Raw genomic sequence first — 17,036 nt, forward strand, 5'->3', positions numbered from 1 at the left:
GCCAAGGAACGCCGGAGCTCCAGCAGCAAAGGAACGCCGGAGCTCTAGCAGCAAAGGAACGCCGGAGCTCTAGCAGCAAAGGAACGCCGGAGCTCTAGCAGCAAAGGAACGCCGGAGCTCTAGCAGCAAAGGAACGCCGGAGCTCTAGCAGCAAAGGAACGCCGGAGCTCTAGCAGCAAAGGAACGCCGGAGCTCTAGCAGCAAAGGAACGCCGGAGCTCTAACAGCGTGAAGGAACGCCGGAGCTCTCGGAGCAAAGGAACGCCGGAGCTCTCGGAGCGACCTCCATCATTGATCTCAGCGTCGGTGCTTCGCCTATAGATCGCGGATACGGGCCGTGCACTCCCCGAATTGTCGGATTTTTATCCACTCAAGGCAAAATGATTTAAATGCAGTAACATATATACGTAACGTCGTTTTATTCAAACGTACAGACATAAATAAAAAGACTCTTACAGCAATGCAGAAGTAACAATATACAAGCAAACACAGAATTGTCCAAATCAGGATACATAAATATGAAAATTAAAGTGAAGCTCCTGTGTTTCAATAGCACATCAACTATTTCATATTATAAGTGCTGCATAATGAACGTCATACAGACGTCAAATATAAATGACTTTACAATCTTTACTTCTGCTTCTAATAAATAAATAGTTAGTGCATATTCTCATTTACCTCACAGAGGAGCAAAATGAGAAAATAAACATCAAGTTAAAGATGAACCAGACACAATTATTCCTGCTCAGACAGTCCAGCTATCTGCACAGCTAACGAGCTGATGTCATCGCCATCGACGACGCCGTTCAGCCGACACGGCCACGGGACGCCGCCCACTATTTCAGCAAGACATTAAACCGAACAGGTGAGTTTCTGGGAGCACACAGTGAAAATCATTTATTCGACGGTGAATTCTGAATTCTTTTAAATTTCAATTGTGACTCGTGAGTATCTGAGGGAGAGAAAGGTCACCATCTAAGAACCTGTCAAATTCTGCCATTGAGCTACTGAGGACATCTCGTCCACGTTCTTTCACAGTTTCGTCTCAACGAACATGAACGTACTGATTTGGCTTCATTCGTAGAAATGGAAACATTTCTACCCATAAGTTTTATTGCTGAGCAAAAATCTATTGAAATGTCCAAACACGAAACTTCATACTTAAAAGATCCAGTGTTATTCTTGGTATTCTGATTTCTGGGGAAGATATTTCTGTAAAAAACAAAAAAATACATTTATGACAGCCCAACATTGACAGTGGTTCTGTGACATTAAATCTTCAGTAGCAAGTCTGCTCCTTAGGTGTAAAAAAATAATTCAGTTACCCAACTTAATGACCCCAAAATATGTCCCTTCTTTCTGAGGGTCCAGCATCCAAGCATTGGACACGTTGACAAACAAGGCGTCCCCCTCCTCGAGTCGAACCCCTCGGCCCTGCTGGGCGCAGTACATGTTATAGCTGGTGACGTTCCAGCGCATGGTGCTGCCCGTCTTCATTATCACTACGGCCTTGCTGTTCCGTTTAATGCTCTCATGGGAGACGTACTGGATCAGCTGCGTGTTGCTAACATCCACCGGGGGGAGACCGACCTGGCTGGTGTCCTCTTGTCCAAACTTGTAGTAGCGGAAGCAGGTCTTGGCGTAAACGTAGTAGAACCCCGACTCCAGCACCAGCAGCTTCCCCTTCTGGTAGCCCAGTCGGTGGCGGTACCCGTGCTCCTCATCCCATTCGATGGTGACCGCCTTCGGCTCGCCCTCTTTAAGGCAGGAATAAAGCAAAAGGATTTCTGCTTAACGTCTATTTTCATTCGTTTGCAAGAAAACAGAAACGGTACAAAGATGAAGTTGCTAGCTAATAATTACTGTCAAGGTCCCAAATTGGCCTAATCTGTCTTATAAATGTATACATCTTTCCAGTGAAAGAAACTTTTCAAAGCCACAAAAACTTGAATTAAACATTCTAAATAAGAGGCATATTTAACATTGACAAGCGGAGCATGCTGGCGCAGTGGGCACTGCTGTTGCCTCACAGCAGGAAGGTCGCGGGTTGGATTCCTATGTGGGCGGAGTGGCCGCCCACCATGAGCCTAGGTTCTGCCCAAGGTTTCTGCCTGTTAAAGGGAAGTTTTTCCTTGCCTCCGTTGCCAGAGTTCTTGCTCTTGTGGGTCAAGTTGGGTTCTGTGTTTCCCTGCTAATCCTGTAAAGCCTTGAGAACTTTACGTCGTGATCTGGCGCTATGTAAATAAAACTGAATTAAATTGAATATGTTCTCCCCGGGTCCTACGGTCTCCCGTCTGTCTGGTGAGGCCTTCAGGGCGTGCCCCGCCTCTCGTCCGTAGTCAGCTGGGATGGGCGCCAGCAACAACCATGACCTGCAAGGCGGACCAAGTTGCAATCATCTCATTTACAAGAAAATGGACGGATGGATGGAAGGATGCAGACCCCCCCTTGAACTGCCACTTTATCATGGTGGGGGGTTCGAGCGTCCAAATGATCCCAGGTGCTTTATGCTTCCGGTAGGGTCTCCCATGGTAAATAAATACTGGGTGATGGGCCAGACCAAGAGCAGTCCAAAATCCCCTATGAAGAGAAAAACATCAAGGACCGTGCCTTAGCACAGCCCGGGCCACACCCTGGAGCCAGGCACCGGGTCGGGGTTCCAATGAGAGCGCCTGGTGGTCAGGCCTCTTCCCACGTAGTCCGGCCGGGCCCACCCCAAAAGGAGAACGTGGGCCCGACCTCCGGTGACCCCTCCGCCGGCCGAGGGACCCGTATTCTGGAAAACTGTCCTGCACCACAGGAGGGGAAAGTGGTGCATCACCAACACCGTCATAGTTGAGGTGGCGAGCTGCGGCCCTCGACTGGGGAAAGAATACTTCGAGTATCTCCTCAACCCCCCTACCATGTCTTCTGTGGAGGAAACAGACTGAGGTCTTAGAGGTGGACGTCCATCATCTGGGCTGAAGTCACTGAGGTGGTTGTCAAGCTCCTTGGGGGCAGCGAACCAGGAGTGGATGAGAGTCTCATGTCTCTGGATATGCAGGGACTGTCTTGGTTGACACGTCTCTGTAATATCGAATGGCGGTCAGGAACAGTGGCTCTGGACCGGCAGACCAGGTTGGTGTTCCCCTTTTCAAGAATGGGGACTGGAGGCCGTGCTCCATCTATGGGGGGCGGGGGGCCTCCCAGTGAAGGTCTAATTCTCCTCTCCGGTACCCTGGGATAGACTAAGGGTCGTACCTCAGATCCAGGAGGAACTACGTGGTTTTCCTGGTCGCCGAACACTGCACCGCCTCTACTCTCCAGCAGGTGTTCGATGATTCACGGGAGTTCGTACAACCGATCCACATGCGGTTTGTGGATTTGGAGAAAGCATTCACCCACGTCTCTCATAATATCTTGTTGGGGTTGAGTCAGGATTATGGGGTCGGGGACCTTTGCTAAGGGCTGTCCGGTCCCTGTCGGAGGTTGGTCCGCATTGCTGGCAGTAAGTCAAACCTGTGCATGGTGCCTGTTGGACTCCGGTAGGGCTGCACAGGGGCCAAAGGGGATCCGGTTGTCCTGGACCTTCATCACGTACTGGGGCAGTTTGCAGCCGAGGGTGAAGCAAGCGGATTGACGATCAGCACCTCTGAATCAGAAGCCATGGTTCTCCACCGTGGCGGAGTGGAGCCTCTGCCTCCAGTGGAGGAGTTCTTGGATAAGTGGCTCAAGATGGATGGATGCAGACAACGCCCCCCCCCCCCCCCCAATGCAATAACATGAATAGGCACAGGGGGAATTTGGTTGCATGACTAAGCTGAGCCACTGAACGCATGTCCGATTAATACATGAATACAGTACGTTTGGCAGCCAGCTATGACTCTAATAAAAACAACAACAGGAAGTGAATTAAACCGGACTTACTCTTAGAGTACTCCTGGTGTACTCTGATTGGCAGGTGAGCTGATGGCAGGCTCTCTTTTTGAGTTTTGCACCGTCTGTTTTTTCTCGTGTCTCTCAGTGCGTTCAGGACCGGCTCCGTCTGCACCTCCTAAAAAAAAAATCAGGAGACGCTCATGACAAAGTAAATGTTCATAAACATCCTTCATGATTTGTGCCTGAATGTATAGTACATCTGCTACATCATGGCCAATTTTAAACAAACCTGTTTGATAAACATACAGTACACAGACGCAACTGAAAGCACACAAGATGATTTGGATTGATTTAGGAATTTTATTTACATATCTATTACCATATTTTCCGGACAAAGTCACTTGTTTTTCATAGTTCGGCTGGTCCTGCGACTTATACTCAGGTGCGAGATATATATACACACACTGTACTGTAAAAAGAAATGGACAGTAAACCCCCAGCTAGTTAAGGTCCCAACTCGAGTATCCATAAAAACATTTATTACTCCTTCGCGAATAATCTCCCAAGAGCTGAATCTCGAGAGAAATCTCGCGAGATCTGAATCATGTGATCCCAGCTCGTTTCTCGTTTTTAAGGAGGTGTCGATGGATTAAGATTTGTTGAACTTTTAAGATTCAAGTCATTATGTCAACATAACAAAATCGTGTGAAGGCCAACGGCTTAAGGCACACATAGGGACATAAAACAAAAAACAAAATCTCAACAACGATGTACAGTAGTCCCTCATTTTCCGCGGGGGTTACGTTCCAAAAACAACCCGCAATAAGTGAAATCCGCAATGTAGTAATCTTTATTTTTTTTACAATTATTATACATGTACATAAATGTTTTAAGGCTGTAAAACCCCTCACCACACACTTTATACACGTTTAACAGGCAGGCATTAATCTAAATAGATTGTTTCAGTATTATAGAATGAAACCAAAGATCAAAACCTTTTCAGAACTAAACATTTGTTTGAGAAATATAAATATATAGTACGTACAGTAAACGTTTTCCTGTTAATAATGTTAAGGCGTGCAGGTCGAGGAAAGAGCCGCTTGGAGTGCAGAAGAACAAATATTCTACTCGTGCTGTCTTTAGCCTCTCATGCTGCTTTATTGGATAGCTTAGCACAGCGGAACGGCAGCGGCTACATGTAGCAACAGGAAGAAACAAAACCCAAAAGGGACGTGACGTTTATGCTCCTACAAAATAAAAGCCTCTTTTTACACAATGAATAAGAGCGCTATTAAACAAACGCTTAACAAATAAACATGATAGCTTTCAGAAATAACGAATTTAATTTTAATGATCAACCTACGAGGTTGAACACATGAGAAATGATTAATAGCAACTCGCGCGTATTTCACAGTTCCTCCGACCGCGCCCCTTCGTCTTGCGCCGTTTCAAGGCGCGTTCAAGTGCAAAAATAAAATCTGAAATTGCACTAAAAAACTCCGCGAAGCAGCGGAAAATGAACCGCATTATATCGAGGGACTACTGTATACACAGAGAATGAGACTGAGAATCAAGCAAATAGTGCAAATCAGCAACGGGACAGGCACCGAGCATCCCCAGCGGGACAGGCCCAGAGCGTCCCCAGCGGGACAGGCCCAGAGCGTCCCCAGCGGGACAGGCACAGAGCGTCCATTCCGAGTCCCAGCTCACTACAAGGGAACGACTCCGGGGAAGAAGCTGTTCCTGAGCCTTGCCGTGCTGCTTCTTATTGTCCTGAACCGCCTCCCTGATGGAAGCGGGACAAACAGTTTGTGGCCCGGGTGGGTGGGGTCTGTGGCGATGCGTCTGCTTACACCTCCAGAGTCCAGAGGCGGGTCAGAGTCCAAATAAGGCAGACGGTGACCCACAATCCCGAGCTGTCCTCACCACCCGGGATAGGTCCTTCCTGTCCTGCGCCGCCAATCACAATGTTTTTTCCATCGATTTATTAAAATGGATTAAATACAACGTGTGCGTATATAATTACGTTTAATACTTTTCCTTGATGCCGCATGTAATTCTAATACTATTTTGAATGGTTATAATAAATATTCACACATTACACAATGTTATTATGAAATAAGACCATGACAGGGGAAATGGGTGACAGGGGGTGATGTTTGGAAACTGGAACCAAGTCTGACGACAGAAGGAGACGGTGCTTCATCTTCCCCTGGAGTTGGTGGAATTGTTCAGAAGTGATGAAGAATTCAATGCCTTCAGTGACGTAGAATGAGAACGAGTTTGGTGAACTTGCTTACCGGTAACTTTCCTGTTGGCCTGGCGAGCTTCTTATGCTAATTCTGCCTATTCCCAGGAATGTTCTTTATCCTACCGTGGAGCCGAATTACTGTTAATGTGTAGCATACACAACAAGCTACGTATAGCATACACAACAAGCTACGTGTGTATGCTATACGTAGCTTGTTGTGTATGCTATACGTAGCCTACACAACAAGCTACGTATAGCATACACAACAAGCTACGTGTGTATGCTACACGTAGCTTGTTGTGTATGCTATACGTAGCATACACAACAAGCTACGTATAGCATACACAACAAGCTACGTGTGTATGCTATACGTAGCTTGTTGTGTATGCTATACGTGGCATACACAACAAGCTGACTAGGTGTCCAGTATGTTAATGTGTTTTTGTTTGACTCAATTTATGTTTTTTTTCTTCTATTATACATTCGTACAAATAGAGCTGTGCATAAAACAATATATAAAGACACTTCCAAACACGGAATACGCCGATCAGAACCTGAGAACAAGATACAAGATGCACAACGCCAAGCCAATCACAGCAACATTTTTCTTTTTTCAGAAACGCACTTACTACCATCAGTATTTTTTTCACAACAAATTTGCACCGCTTTCAACCCAAGTTTCGCGCCGCCTGTCCTCCGAAAGCAATTTGCTGCAGCAGCAGCATGTTTACAGCGCAGCGTCTTGGAATGAGCCGAGGGTAAACAACATTTAGCCAAGGCTTCAAAGCAGCTGTGAACATTCTTCCATGCAGCCCTCGATTTAGATCATTCTCCTTTTACCGCAGAGAGCAGAAGCTACTTCCTGTGTGAGCTCGTGCAGCACGGAGACAATCACTCTGAACCAGACAGCGTTTTTACAAGAATGAAAAATGCATCCAGGACGGGCTCAGAATCACTGCATCTCCATGTTGATAAATCTATCATTCCCATTTGGATCAATACCAAGATGAGCAACAGTGTGACGAGTACAGTTTGGTACTGGTAAACGCACTGCCTTCCTTTTGAACACCAAGTAGCAGCACCGCGGCGCTCCGACCCGGGAAGTAGCAGCACCGCAGCGCTCCGACCGACCCGGGAAGTAGCAGCACAGCAGCGCTCCGAACCGGGAAGTAGCAGCACAGCAGCGCTCCGACCGACCCGGGAAGTAGCAGCACAGCAGCGCTCCGACCGACCCGGGAAGTAGCAGCACCGCAGCGCTCCGAACCGGGAAGTAGCAGCACCGCAGCGCTCCGAACCGGGAAGTAGCAGCACCGCAGCGCTCCGACCGACCCGGGAAGTAGCAGCACAGAAACGCTCCGACCGACCCGGGAAGTAGCAGCACAGCAGCGCTCCGACCGACCCGGGAAGTAGCAGCACAGCAGCGCTCCGACCGACCCGGGAAGTAGCAGCACCGCAGCGCTCCGAACCGGGAAGTAGCAGCACCGCAGCGCTCCGAACCGGGAAGTAGCAGCACCGCAGCGCTCCGAACCGGGAAGTAGCAGCACCGCAGCGCTCCGACCGACCCGGGAAGTAGCAGCACAGAAACGCTCCGACCGACCCGGGAAGCAGCAGCACAGAAACGCTCCGACCGACCCGGGAAGCAGCAGCACAGAAACGCTCCGACCGACCCGGGAAGTAGCAGCACAGAAACGCTCCGACCGACCCGGGAAGCAGCAGCACCGCAGCGCTCCGACCGACCCGGGAAGTAGCAGCACAGCAGCGCTCCGAACCGGGAAGTAGCAGCACAGCAGCGCTCCGACCGACCCGGGAAGTAGCAGCACAGCAGCGCTCCGACCGACCCGGGAAGTAGCAGCACCGCAGCGCTCCGAACCGGGAAGTAGCAGCACCGCAGCGCTCCGACCGACCCGGGAAGTAGCAGCACCGCAGCGCTCCGACCGACCCGGGAAGTAGCAGCACAGAAACGCTCCGACCGACCCGGGAAGTAGCAGCACAGCAGCGCTCCGACCGACCCGGGAAGTAGCAGCACAGCAGCGCTCCGACCGACCCGGGAAGTAGCAGCACCGCAGCGCTCCGAACCGGGAAGTAGCAGCACCGCAGCGCTCCGAACCGGGAAGTAGCAGCACCGCAGCGCTCCGAACCGGGAAGTAGCAGCACCGCAGCGCTCCGACCGACCCGGGAAGTAGCAGCACAGAAACGCTCCGACCGACCCGGGAAGCAGCAGCACAGAAACGCTCCGACCGACCCGGGAAGCAGCAGCACAGAAACGCTCCGACCGACCCGGGAAGTAGCAGCACTCCAAGGCTTCCATCGCCAGGCCGTTCCTGTCCCAGACGACAAAGCAGGTGAAGAACGGGCTTCACACAGTCTCTGTAGCTCGTAGTGAAGAGAGCGTCACGACTAGCTAGTTAGCTTTGGACTTTAATTACATGACGATGAGCCCAGGAGCCCAGACCAGACCCTGGAACACCTGATCCTGGACCAGATTGGCGCCACAGAAAGCCTTTTCTTCCTGTGGCTATTAAAATATGCTTTTTACACGTTTTACTGCTATACTTTTACATTTATATTAATGCATACTGCCCCATCCTCATTTGTGAGTGTTGAGTGGAGCGCTGGGATTAATAAAGTACTCTGATGATATCATGAAGTCGTCCATGCCTCAGAGTTGGACCCTTCGTGAATTACCGGTAGCTCAACACTTGCTGACATTACGCTAATATTTTAAAGCAGTGTGGACATTTAGGAAGGGGGACGTGTCCTCTGGTTGGACACGCTGCCCTTCACACACCCAGATTACAGACCACTTCTGACTTTCCATTTGGTTGAAACAAAGTGTTGTAGCAAATCCTAACCATTTTTGTGCTACAGTAAATTACTACGGCAACATTTGTAAACATTGCACGGCTCTCCGCAGATCTCGTTCTCACCACTCCCAAGATCGCACTGACCACAGCGCCAGACCGGACGACACACCCTCCCTCACGTTAAAGAACATACGCCGAAGCTCAACTCCAGAACTGACAGCCGTCCACCTAACGCTGCTCTCGAGCCAATCCCCTGGACAGTGTGGCCCTGCGGAGCCGTCACCATGACAACTGAAAGCGCCCAGCATGCGGCCCTAAACAGCCAAGAAACACAAATACACAACTTCAAATGCAATCAAAGCCTTTTGGAAAAGCAAACAAGTGACGCAAAGCAGTGCTTTCGTAGTGGCGGGGTCGGCTTTTGCTTCTACTCGGTGAAATATGTGCCAAAACAATTGTCCGTAAATTCTAGAAAGGGTTTACAAGAAGGACTTTGACTTCAACAATCAAGAATTCCTGTTTCCCAACCCTCTCACGCCGCTGCTGGAGGACCACTGACGTTCTACCCCATCTCAGAGGCCTATTGATCTGGTCTATTGGTCGTTTTCTTAATGCATGATAAACATGTGACTAGGAAAAAAACATTTTCATTTGCACAAATACCAAAAAGCCTCACGTATAGAACAATCCCACCCCACCCCCCCCACCCCACAACAGCTGGTGGAAGGCTGGACAAATGCTGCTATTAAACGCGGAGCCCACCTGGTGCATCACCCCCCAGGAGGAACAAGATATGACAAGTACAAAGCAACATATATAAAAGGTGAACTTTAAGAATATATGAAGGGGCGGTGGTTAGCGTTGCTGCCTCACAGCAAGGAGGTTGCGGGTTGGAATCCAACTTGCGGCCTTTCTGTGAGGAGTTTGCACGTTCTCCCCGGGTTCTCCGGGTTCTGGGTGGGCTGGTGACACTAAACTGTCTGTGGGTGTGAGTGTGGATGAAACTCACCTCTATGGGTGGATGTGGGGCTGTGGACAGATCTACCTGGAAACACAAACAGAACGAGAACATTGTGAGAAGAACCTCTCATGATCAGTCGATCAGCACGACGTTCAGAATTCAACCACAGCAAAGAGCATTTTGAGAGAAACGGGTCACATGAGCAGGAGGTTCATCTCAAAGAAATAGATAAAAGCCTCTTTCAGCCTTATTATTTTCTTTTCTTTATCGGAGCATCGTTTGCAGATATCACAGAAGCTGTCCTAGGCAGCCCCCGCCTAGGACGTACATGTAGGGTACTACGTACCCTACATGTACGGAGGACAAACGGAGCCCCTACATGCACGGAGGACAAACGGAGCCCCTACGCAGTACCCTACATGTACGGAGGACAAACGGAGCCCCTACGTAGTACCCTACATGTACGGAGGCCAAACGGAGCCCCTACGCAGTACCCTACATGTACGGAGGCCAAACGGAGCCCCTACGCAGTACCCTACATGTACGGAGGCCAAACGGAGCCCCTACGCAGTACCCTACATGTACGGAGGACAAACGGCGCCCCTACGTAGTACCCTACATGCACGGAGGACAAACGGAGCCCCTACGTAGTACCCTACATGTACGGAGGACAAACGGAGCCCCTACGCAGTACCCTACATGTACGGAGGACAAACGGAGCCCCTACGTAGTACCCTACATGTACGGAGGCCAAACGGAGCCCCTACGCAGTACCCTACATGTACGGAGGGCAAACGGAGCCCCTACGCAGTACCCTACATGTACGGAGGACAAACGGCACCCCTACGTAGTACCCTACATGCACGGAGGACAAACGGAGCCCCTACGTAGTACCCTACATGTACGGAGGACAAACGGAGCCCCTACGTAGTACCCTACATGCACGGAGGACAAACGGAGCCCCTACGTAGTACCCTACATGCACGGAGGACAAACGGAGCCCCTACGCAGTACCCTACATGCACGGAGGACAAACGGCGCCCCTACGTAGTACCCTACATGTACGGAGGACAAACGGAGCCCCTACGCAGTACCCTACATGCACGGAGGACAAACGGAGCCCCTACGTAGTACCCTACATGCACGGAGGACAAACGGCGCCCCTACGTAGTACCCTACATGTACGGAGGACAAGCGGAGCCCCTACGTAGTACCCTACATGTACGGAGGACAAACGGAGCCCCTACGTAGTACCCTACATGCACGGAGGACAAACGGAGCCCCTACGTCAGGGGTGGGCAAACTTTTTGACGTGCGGGCCACATTGGGTTTGAAATTTTGACAGAGGGGCCGGGCCAGGAGCTTTTGGATGAGTGTTTGGCCCAGACATACTAAAGCGCTGCGTGTTGTGTGCAAACCTCATAGCACAGTAAACACACACAGATAAATGTACAACCCGATTTACTAACAGTGTGTACGAAGGACTGCGTCTTTCAAATGTGCAAAATAGCCTTTATCCAGGTAGTACGTTTGTCTCAATGAATATGCAAGATGCAGCATTTACACATATTTTGGCACAACGGTGTGAGGAGAAATGTAAATAGATTAAAATAGCACAACAGTGTGAGGAGAAATGTAAATAGATTAGAATAGCAATGACACTGTGATCTGTCAAACCTGGTGATTGCGTCTGTTTTTAATAAATTTCACTTGAAGGCGTAAATAAATCAACATTTATTGAAAAAAGATGATCACTTTCAACATTCAAAACATATCAAAACACGAAATACTAAATCTCAATCATTTCTGCTGCACTCATTGTTGTTCCGCTGCTGTGCATAAATGCGCACTTCATTAAAAGAACGGGATTTATTGATCATGACGCTGAACGTCTGCTCACACACGGAGGTCGAGCCAAACAACAGCAGCATATTCTGTGCCGTCCTCCGGACGTTTGGAAACTTTGCTTCGTTAAGAGAGACATAAAAGTCATTCAGGTTAAGAGACTTAAAGGATAAGTATCCTTTGAGGCGGAGTCGGACTGACGATCGATCAGTTCCAGCTGCAGCTCCTGCGGTGCTGTTTCAGGGTCTTGTGACGGGGGGCGGGACTAAAAGCAGAGCAATACGCTACAAGCCATCGATCGTCAGTGCGCCATCTGCTGGTCAAACACGGGTATTGCAGGGACAAAATGAAAGTTATAATTTTGAATTTTTTGGTCATTGGACAAGTTCGGCGGGCCGTATTGAAAAGCATAACGGGCCGTATACGGCCCGCGGGCCGTGGTTTGCCCATGTCTGCCCTACGTAGTACCCTACATGTACGGAGGACAAACGGAGCCCCTACGTAGTACCCTACATGCACGGAGGACAAACGGCGCCCCTACGCAGTACCCTACATGTACGGAGGACAAACGGAGCCCCTACGTAGTACCCTACATGCACGGAGGACAAACGGCGCCCCTACGTAGTACCCTACATGTACGGAGGACAAACGGAGCCCCTACGTAGTACCCTACATGTACGGAGGACAAACGGAGCCCCTACGTAGTACCCTACATGCACGGAGGACAAACGGCGCCCCTACGTAGTACCCTACATGTACGGAGGACAAACGGAGCCCCTACGTAGTACCCTACATGCACGGAGGACAAACGGAGCCCCTACGTAGTACCCTACATGCACGGAGGACAAACGGAGCCCCTACGTAGTACCCTACATGTACGGAGGACAAACGGAGCCCCTACGTAGTACCCTACATGTACGGAGGACAAACGGAGCCCCTACGTAGTACCCTACATGCACGGAGGACAAACGGCGCCCCTACGTAGTACCCTACATGTACGGAGGACAAACGGAGCCCCTACGTAGTACCCTACATGTACGGAGGACAAACGGAGCCCCTACGTAGTACCCTACATGTACGGAGGACAAGCGGAGCCAACTACGTAGTACCCTACATGTACGGAGGACAAACGGAGCCCCTACGTAGTACCCTACATGTACGGAGGACAAGCGGAGCCAACTACGTAGTACCCTACATGCACGGAGGACAAACGGAGCCCCTACGCAGTACCCTACATGTACGGAGGACAAGCGGAGCCCCTACGTAGTACCCTACATGTACGGAGGACAAACGGAGCCCCTACGCAGTACCCTACATGCACGGAGGACAAACGGAGCCCCTACGCAGTACCCTACATGTACGGAGGACAAACGGAGCCCCTACGCAGTACCCTACACGCACGGAGGACAAACGGAGCCCCTACGCAGTACCCTACACGTACGGAGGACAAACGGAGCCCCTACGCAGTACCCTACATGTACGGAGGACAAACGGAGCCCCTACGTAGTACCCTACATGTACGGAGGACAAACGGAGCCCCTACGCAGTACCCTACATGCACGGAGGACAAACGGAGCCCCTACGCAGTACCCTACATGCACGGAGGACAAACGGAGCCCCTACGTAGTACCCTACATGTACGGAGGACAAACGGAGCCCCTACGCAGTACCCTACATGCACGGAGGACAAACGGAGCCCCTACGCAGTACCCTACACGCACGGAGGACAAACGGAGCCCCTACGCAGTACCCTACACGTACGGAGGACAAACGGAGCCCCTACGCAGTACCCTACATGTACGGAGGACAAACGGAGCCCCTACGTAGTACCCTACATGTACGGAGGACAAACGGAGCCCCTACGCAGTACCCTACATGCACGGAGGACAAACGGAGCCCCTACGCAGTACCCTACATGCACGGAGGACAAACGGAGCCCCTACGTAGTACCCTACATGTACGGAGGACAAACGGAGCCCCTACGCAGTACCCTACATGCACGGAGGACAAACGGAGCCCCTACGCAGTACCCTACATGCACGGAGGACAAACGGAGCCCCTACGTAGTACCCTACATGCACGGAGGACAAACGGAGCCCCTACGTAGTACCCTACATGCACGGAGGCCAAACGGAGCCCCTACGCAGTACCCTACATGCACGGAGGACAAACGGAGCCCCTACGTAGTACCCTACATGTACGGAGGACAAACGGAGCCCCTACGCAGTACCCTACATGTACGGAGGACAAACGGAGCCCCTACGTAGTACCCTACATGCACGGAGGCCAAACGGAGCCCCTACGCAGTACCCTACATGCACGGAGGACAAACGGAGCCCCTACGTAGTACCCTACATGCACGGAGGCCGTGCAGCATCACAGCCTTGAGTGAAAACATCTGGAATTGCTGACAATGCAGACCTGTGTACCAGCACACCTGGAGCTGCTGAAACCGCGGCGTGTTGTGAGTAGTTTAGTTGTAAAAGAACTCCATTACCCAGCATGCCGCAGGAGTGGAGTAGGCACAGAACCAACCTGTACGTGTTGGAAGAGTATTACTATGACGGTAACTGTACAGAGTTAATATGCACGCTCCGAATAAAACGCCTCTTCTGCATCTTACGGGCAAGACAACACAAGCGGGACCTTCTTACGCGCGTGAGTGAAGGCCGCGCGCCGTCAGAGGACAGGACGCACATGCGCTGCAGCGCGCGCCACTCGTTCAGGAACGCGCGCTGTCTGGTTCTGAAGCGAACTTGTTTTGCGTTGACGGCGTGATGACGTCGCGCTGACGTCATGCCAACCTCGTGAACTAACCCAGGAGAGAACGCGACCGCATTTACACGCAGACGCCACAACACACGTGATGACGGCTGTTTGAAAAGTGCGTCACGTCGCCGCGGAGTCACTCCGAGCCTACCTGTTGAAGGTAACCCGCCAGGTGTAACAAGATCGCCACGCTGGAGGCCACCTGAAGCAATCCCATAACCGCCAGGGTCCCGAACAAGAGCGAGCGGTGCGAGTGCTCGGAGCCGTGCACCTGGGGGGGGCCGTGCACCTGGGGGGGGCGGTGCTGTCCTGCCTCGACGTCGACGCTGCTCCTCAAGTAGCCTCTGTACTCGCTGCTGGTCGCCGCCATGCTTCGCGTTCGATGCCTGCCGTCCGGCTGCGGGTTCAAGTCCCAGCGACGAGGCCCTATAATCATCGGTGGGCTGGCTGAGCGCGCGCGCTTTCCTCTCCAGCCAATCAGAGGACTCCTTTCCTGCCTAGAGAGGCAGGCGGAAAATAATGACGGAACAGCCGAACAGCAACAACCAGAGCGACCCCCCCCCCCCCCGCCCCGCAATGAGGCTGAAGGGTCGCAGTTAGAAATACCGAGGAACAATGTAAAACGAGAAAAGATATTAAAGGGCGTGGAAAGGAGAGGCGAGCAGGGCTGCGCACGGAAGGCCCGCCTCCCAGGGTCCACATCCAATCAGGTTATTAGTGGCGGACCGGGGGCGTTCACATTCTACACAGATGTCTGACATCCAATGAGATTTCAACAACGGGGGGGGGGCATAACACCCACAATAGTGTGTGTTACAGTACAAGTACAGTCAAACAGTAGCATGTATTTCAGTTCAGTTACCAGGCCCGTTGCCAGGCCCGTTACCAGGCTGGTTACCAGGCCCGTTACCAGGCCCGTTACCAGGCTGGTTACCAGGCCCGTTACCAGGCTGGTGACCAGGCCCGTTACCAGGCTGGTGACCAGGCCCGTTACCAGGCCGGTTACCAGGCTGGTTACCAGGCCCGTTACCAGGCCCGTTACCAGGCTGGTTACCAGGCCCGTTACCAGGCTGGTTACCAGGCCCGTTACCAGGCCCGTTACCAGGCCCGTTACCAGGCTGGTTACCAGGCCCGTTACCAGGCCCGTTACCAGGCTGGTGACCAGGCCCGTTACCAGGCTGGTGACCAGGCCCGTTACCAGGCTGGTTACCAGGCCCGTTACCAGGCTGGTTACCAGGCCCGTTACCAGGCCCGTTACCAGGCCGGTGACCAGGCCCGTTGCCAGGCCCGTTACCAGGCTGGTTACCAGGTCCACACCAAGCCCCAGCTGCTGTTTTCAATCACTGAAGAGTCAAAATAAAGCGCTCGGCTTGGAAAGCACCAGCAGCCCCGCTCCACTGTTGTTCTTCCTCCACCCACAACTGAATCTCTTTGCTCCGCTCCAGCCACGTCCAGAGACTCCTAAATTGAACATGCTTTATCTGCAGCTATCCCCCTCGTCTCGCCGTCATCACGGCCCCCCTCCCTTCGCTCCTCTGCTGATGGCTTTAATCGTGCTAAACTCTGAGCTGTCTTGGGAATTGAAGCAACGGAGTTCCTGTCCATGCACACGGCTTGACGCACACACAGACACACACGTTCCTAACGCTCCAGCGGTGACTCGAGGAGATCTCATTAGCTCACAAAGTGAAGAGACTCATGAAGTCAGCAGAATGAAGGGCGTCCGCTACAGCCTGATGTCCCCCTGATGTCAGAAACTCTGCGTCTCACACGCAAGCTTCTCCATCAGTGACGCCCTGCAGAGAGGGTTTCCCTCTCCTGCGTTCCGCTGCTCGAGGAGACAGACGGAAGGCGAGTCGATCTGGCTGGAGCCACACAGAACAGCTATTGTTGCTACGTGATTAAACTGTACCACACAGACATATAATTAACGTTCACTACAGCGATCACTAGCTCAGATAAAGCACGGCGTGCTGAATGAAGAGAGGGTGTGTGTGTGGGGGGGGCTGCACAGTGACACAGGAGGTGAGGAATGTCTTCAGACAGGCCCCTGCCGGGATGTCCAGAGGAAGCTCGGGATCAGCTTGTGGTGACCCGGCGGGATGAAGTCATTTCCAGCAGGCTTTAGTTTTCTGCAGTCTAGCAGGGAAACAATTTTCTCTTTGAAACATTGATTCCTCAGAACAGAGGAAACAGGAGAATGCTGATCATTCATATCAAGTACAAACAAAGTACTGTACCTGATGGATTTTCATGAAAGTTGGTGGAAAAGTGAGGCAGAGGAACCTCTGACTGTAGCGTAGAACCCAATAAAAGGGGCAGAGGAACCTCTGACTGTAGCGTAGAACCCAATAAAAGGGGCAGAGGGACCTCTGACTGTAGCGTAGAACCCAATAAAACGGGCAGAGGAACCTTTGACTATAACGTAGAACCCAATAAAAGTCATTGTTCTCGATTATGCTCTCTGGCACTGATTAGGGGGCTGTTGGCAGAGCTGTACCCTCCTAGTATTCTTTTAGTACACATTCATATTGATCCATGCGGTCTTT

General features: G+C 51.6%; 1 protein-coding gene across 1 annotated transcript; it reads right to left on the reverse strand.

The window, feature by feature from the left end:
• Positions 1-420: 420 nt before the first annotated feature.
• tnfsf11 (TNF superfamily member 11) lies at positions 421-15,034 on the reverse strand. Its single transcript, XM_068746397.1, has 4 exons — positions 14,639-15,034; positions 9,922-9,957; positions 3,906-4,032; positions 421-1,756 (listed from the first exon to the last, which is right to left on the reverse strand). The coding sequence occupies exons 1-4, from the start codon at positions 14,921-14,923 to the stop codon at positions 1,317-1,319; spliced, it is 888 nt and encodes a 295-aa protein (XP_068602498.1). The 5' UTR covers positions 14,924-15,034; the 3' UTR covers positions 421-1,316.
• Positions 15,035-17,036: the final 2,002 nt, after the last annotated feature.

This window comes from Brachionichthys hirsutus, chromosome 12, assembly GCF_040956055.1.
Source record: "Brachionichthys hirsutus isolate HB-005 chromosome 12, CSIRO-AGI_Bhir_v1, whole genome shotgun sequence".
Taxonomy (NCBI): Eukaryota; Metazoa; Chordata; class Actinopteri; order Lophiiformes; family Brachionichthyidae; genus Brachionichthys; species Brachionichthys hirsutus.

Excerpts from the sequence above, each read along its gene's own strand:
- tnfsf11 (XM_068746397.1), bottom strand. The coding sequence starts at position 14,923 with ATGATTATAGGGCCTCGTCGCTGGGACTTGAACCCGCAGCCGGACGGC. Across the intron at positions 4,033-9,921 it reads CCCCACATCCACCCATAGAG|GAGGTGCAGACGGAGCCGGT; the intron begins GTGAGTTTCATC and ends TTTTTTTTTTAG. Across the intron at positions 1,757-3,905 it reads ACACCAGGAGTACTCTAAGA|AGGGCGAGCCGAAGGCGGTC; the intron begins GTAAGTCCGGTT and ends CCTGCCTTAAAG.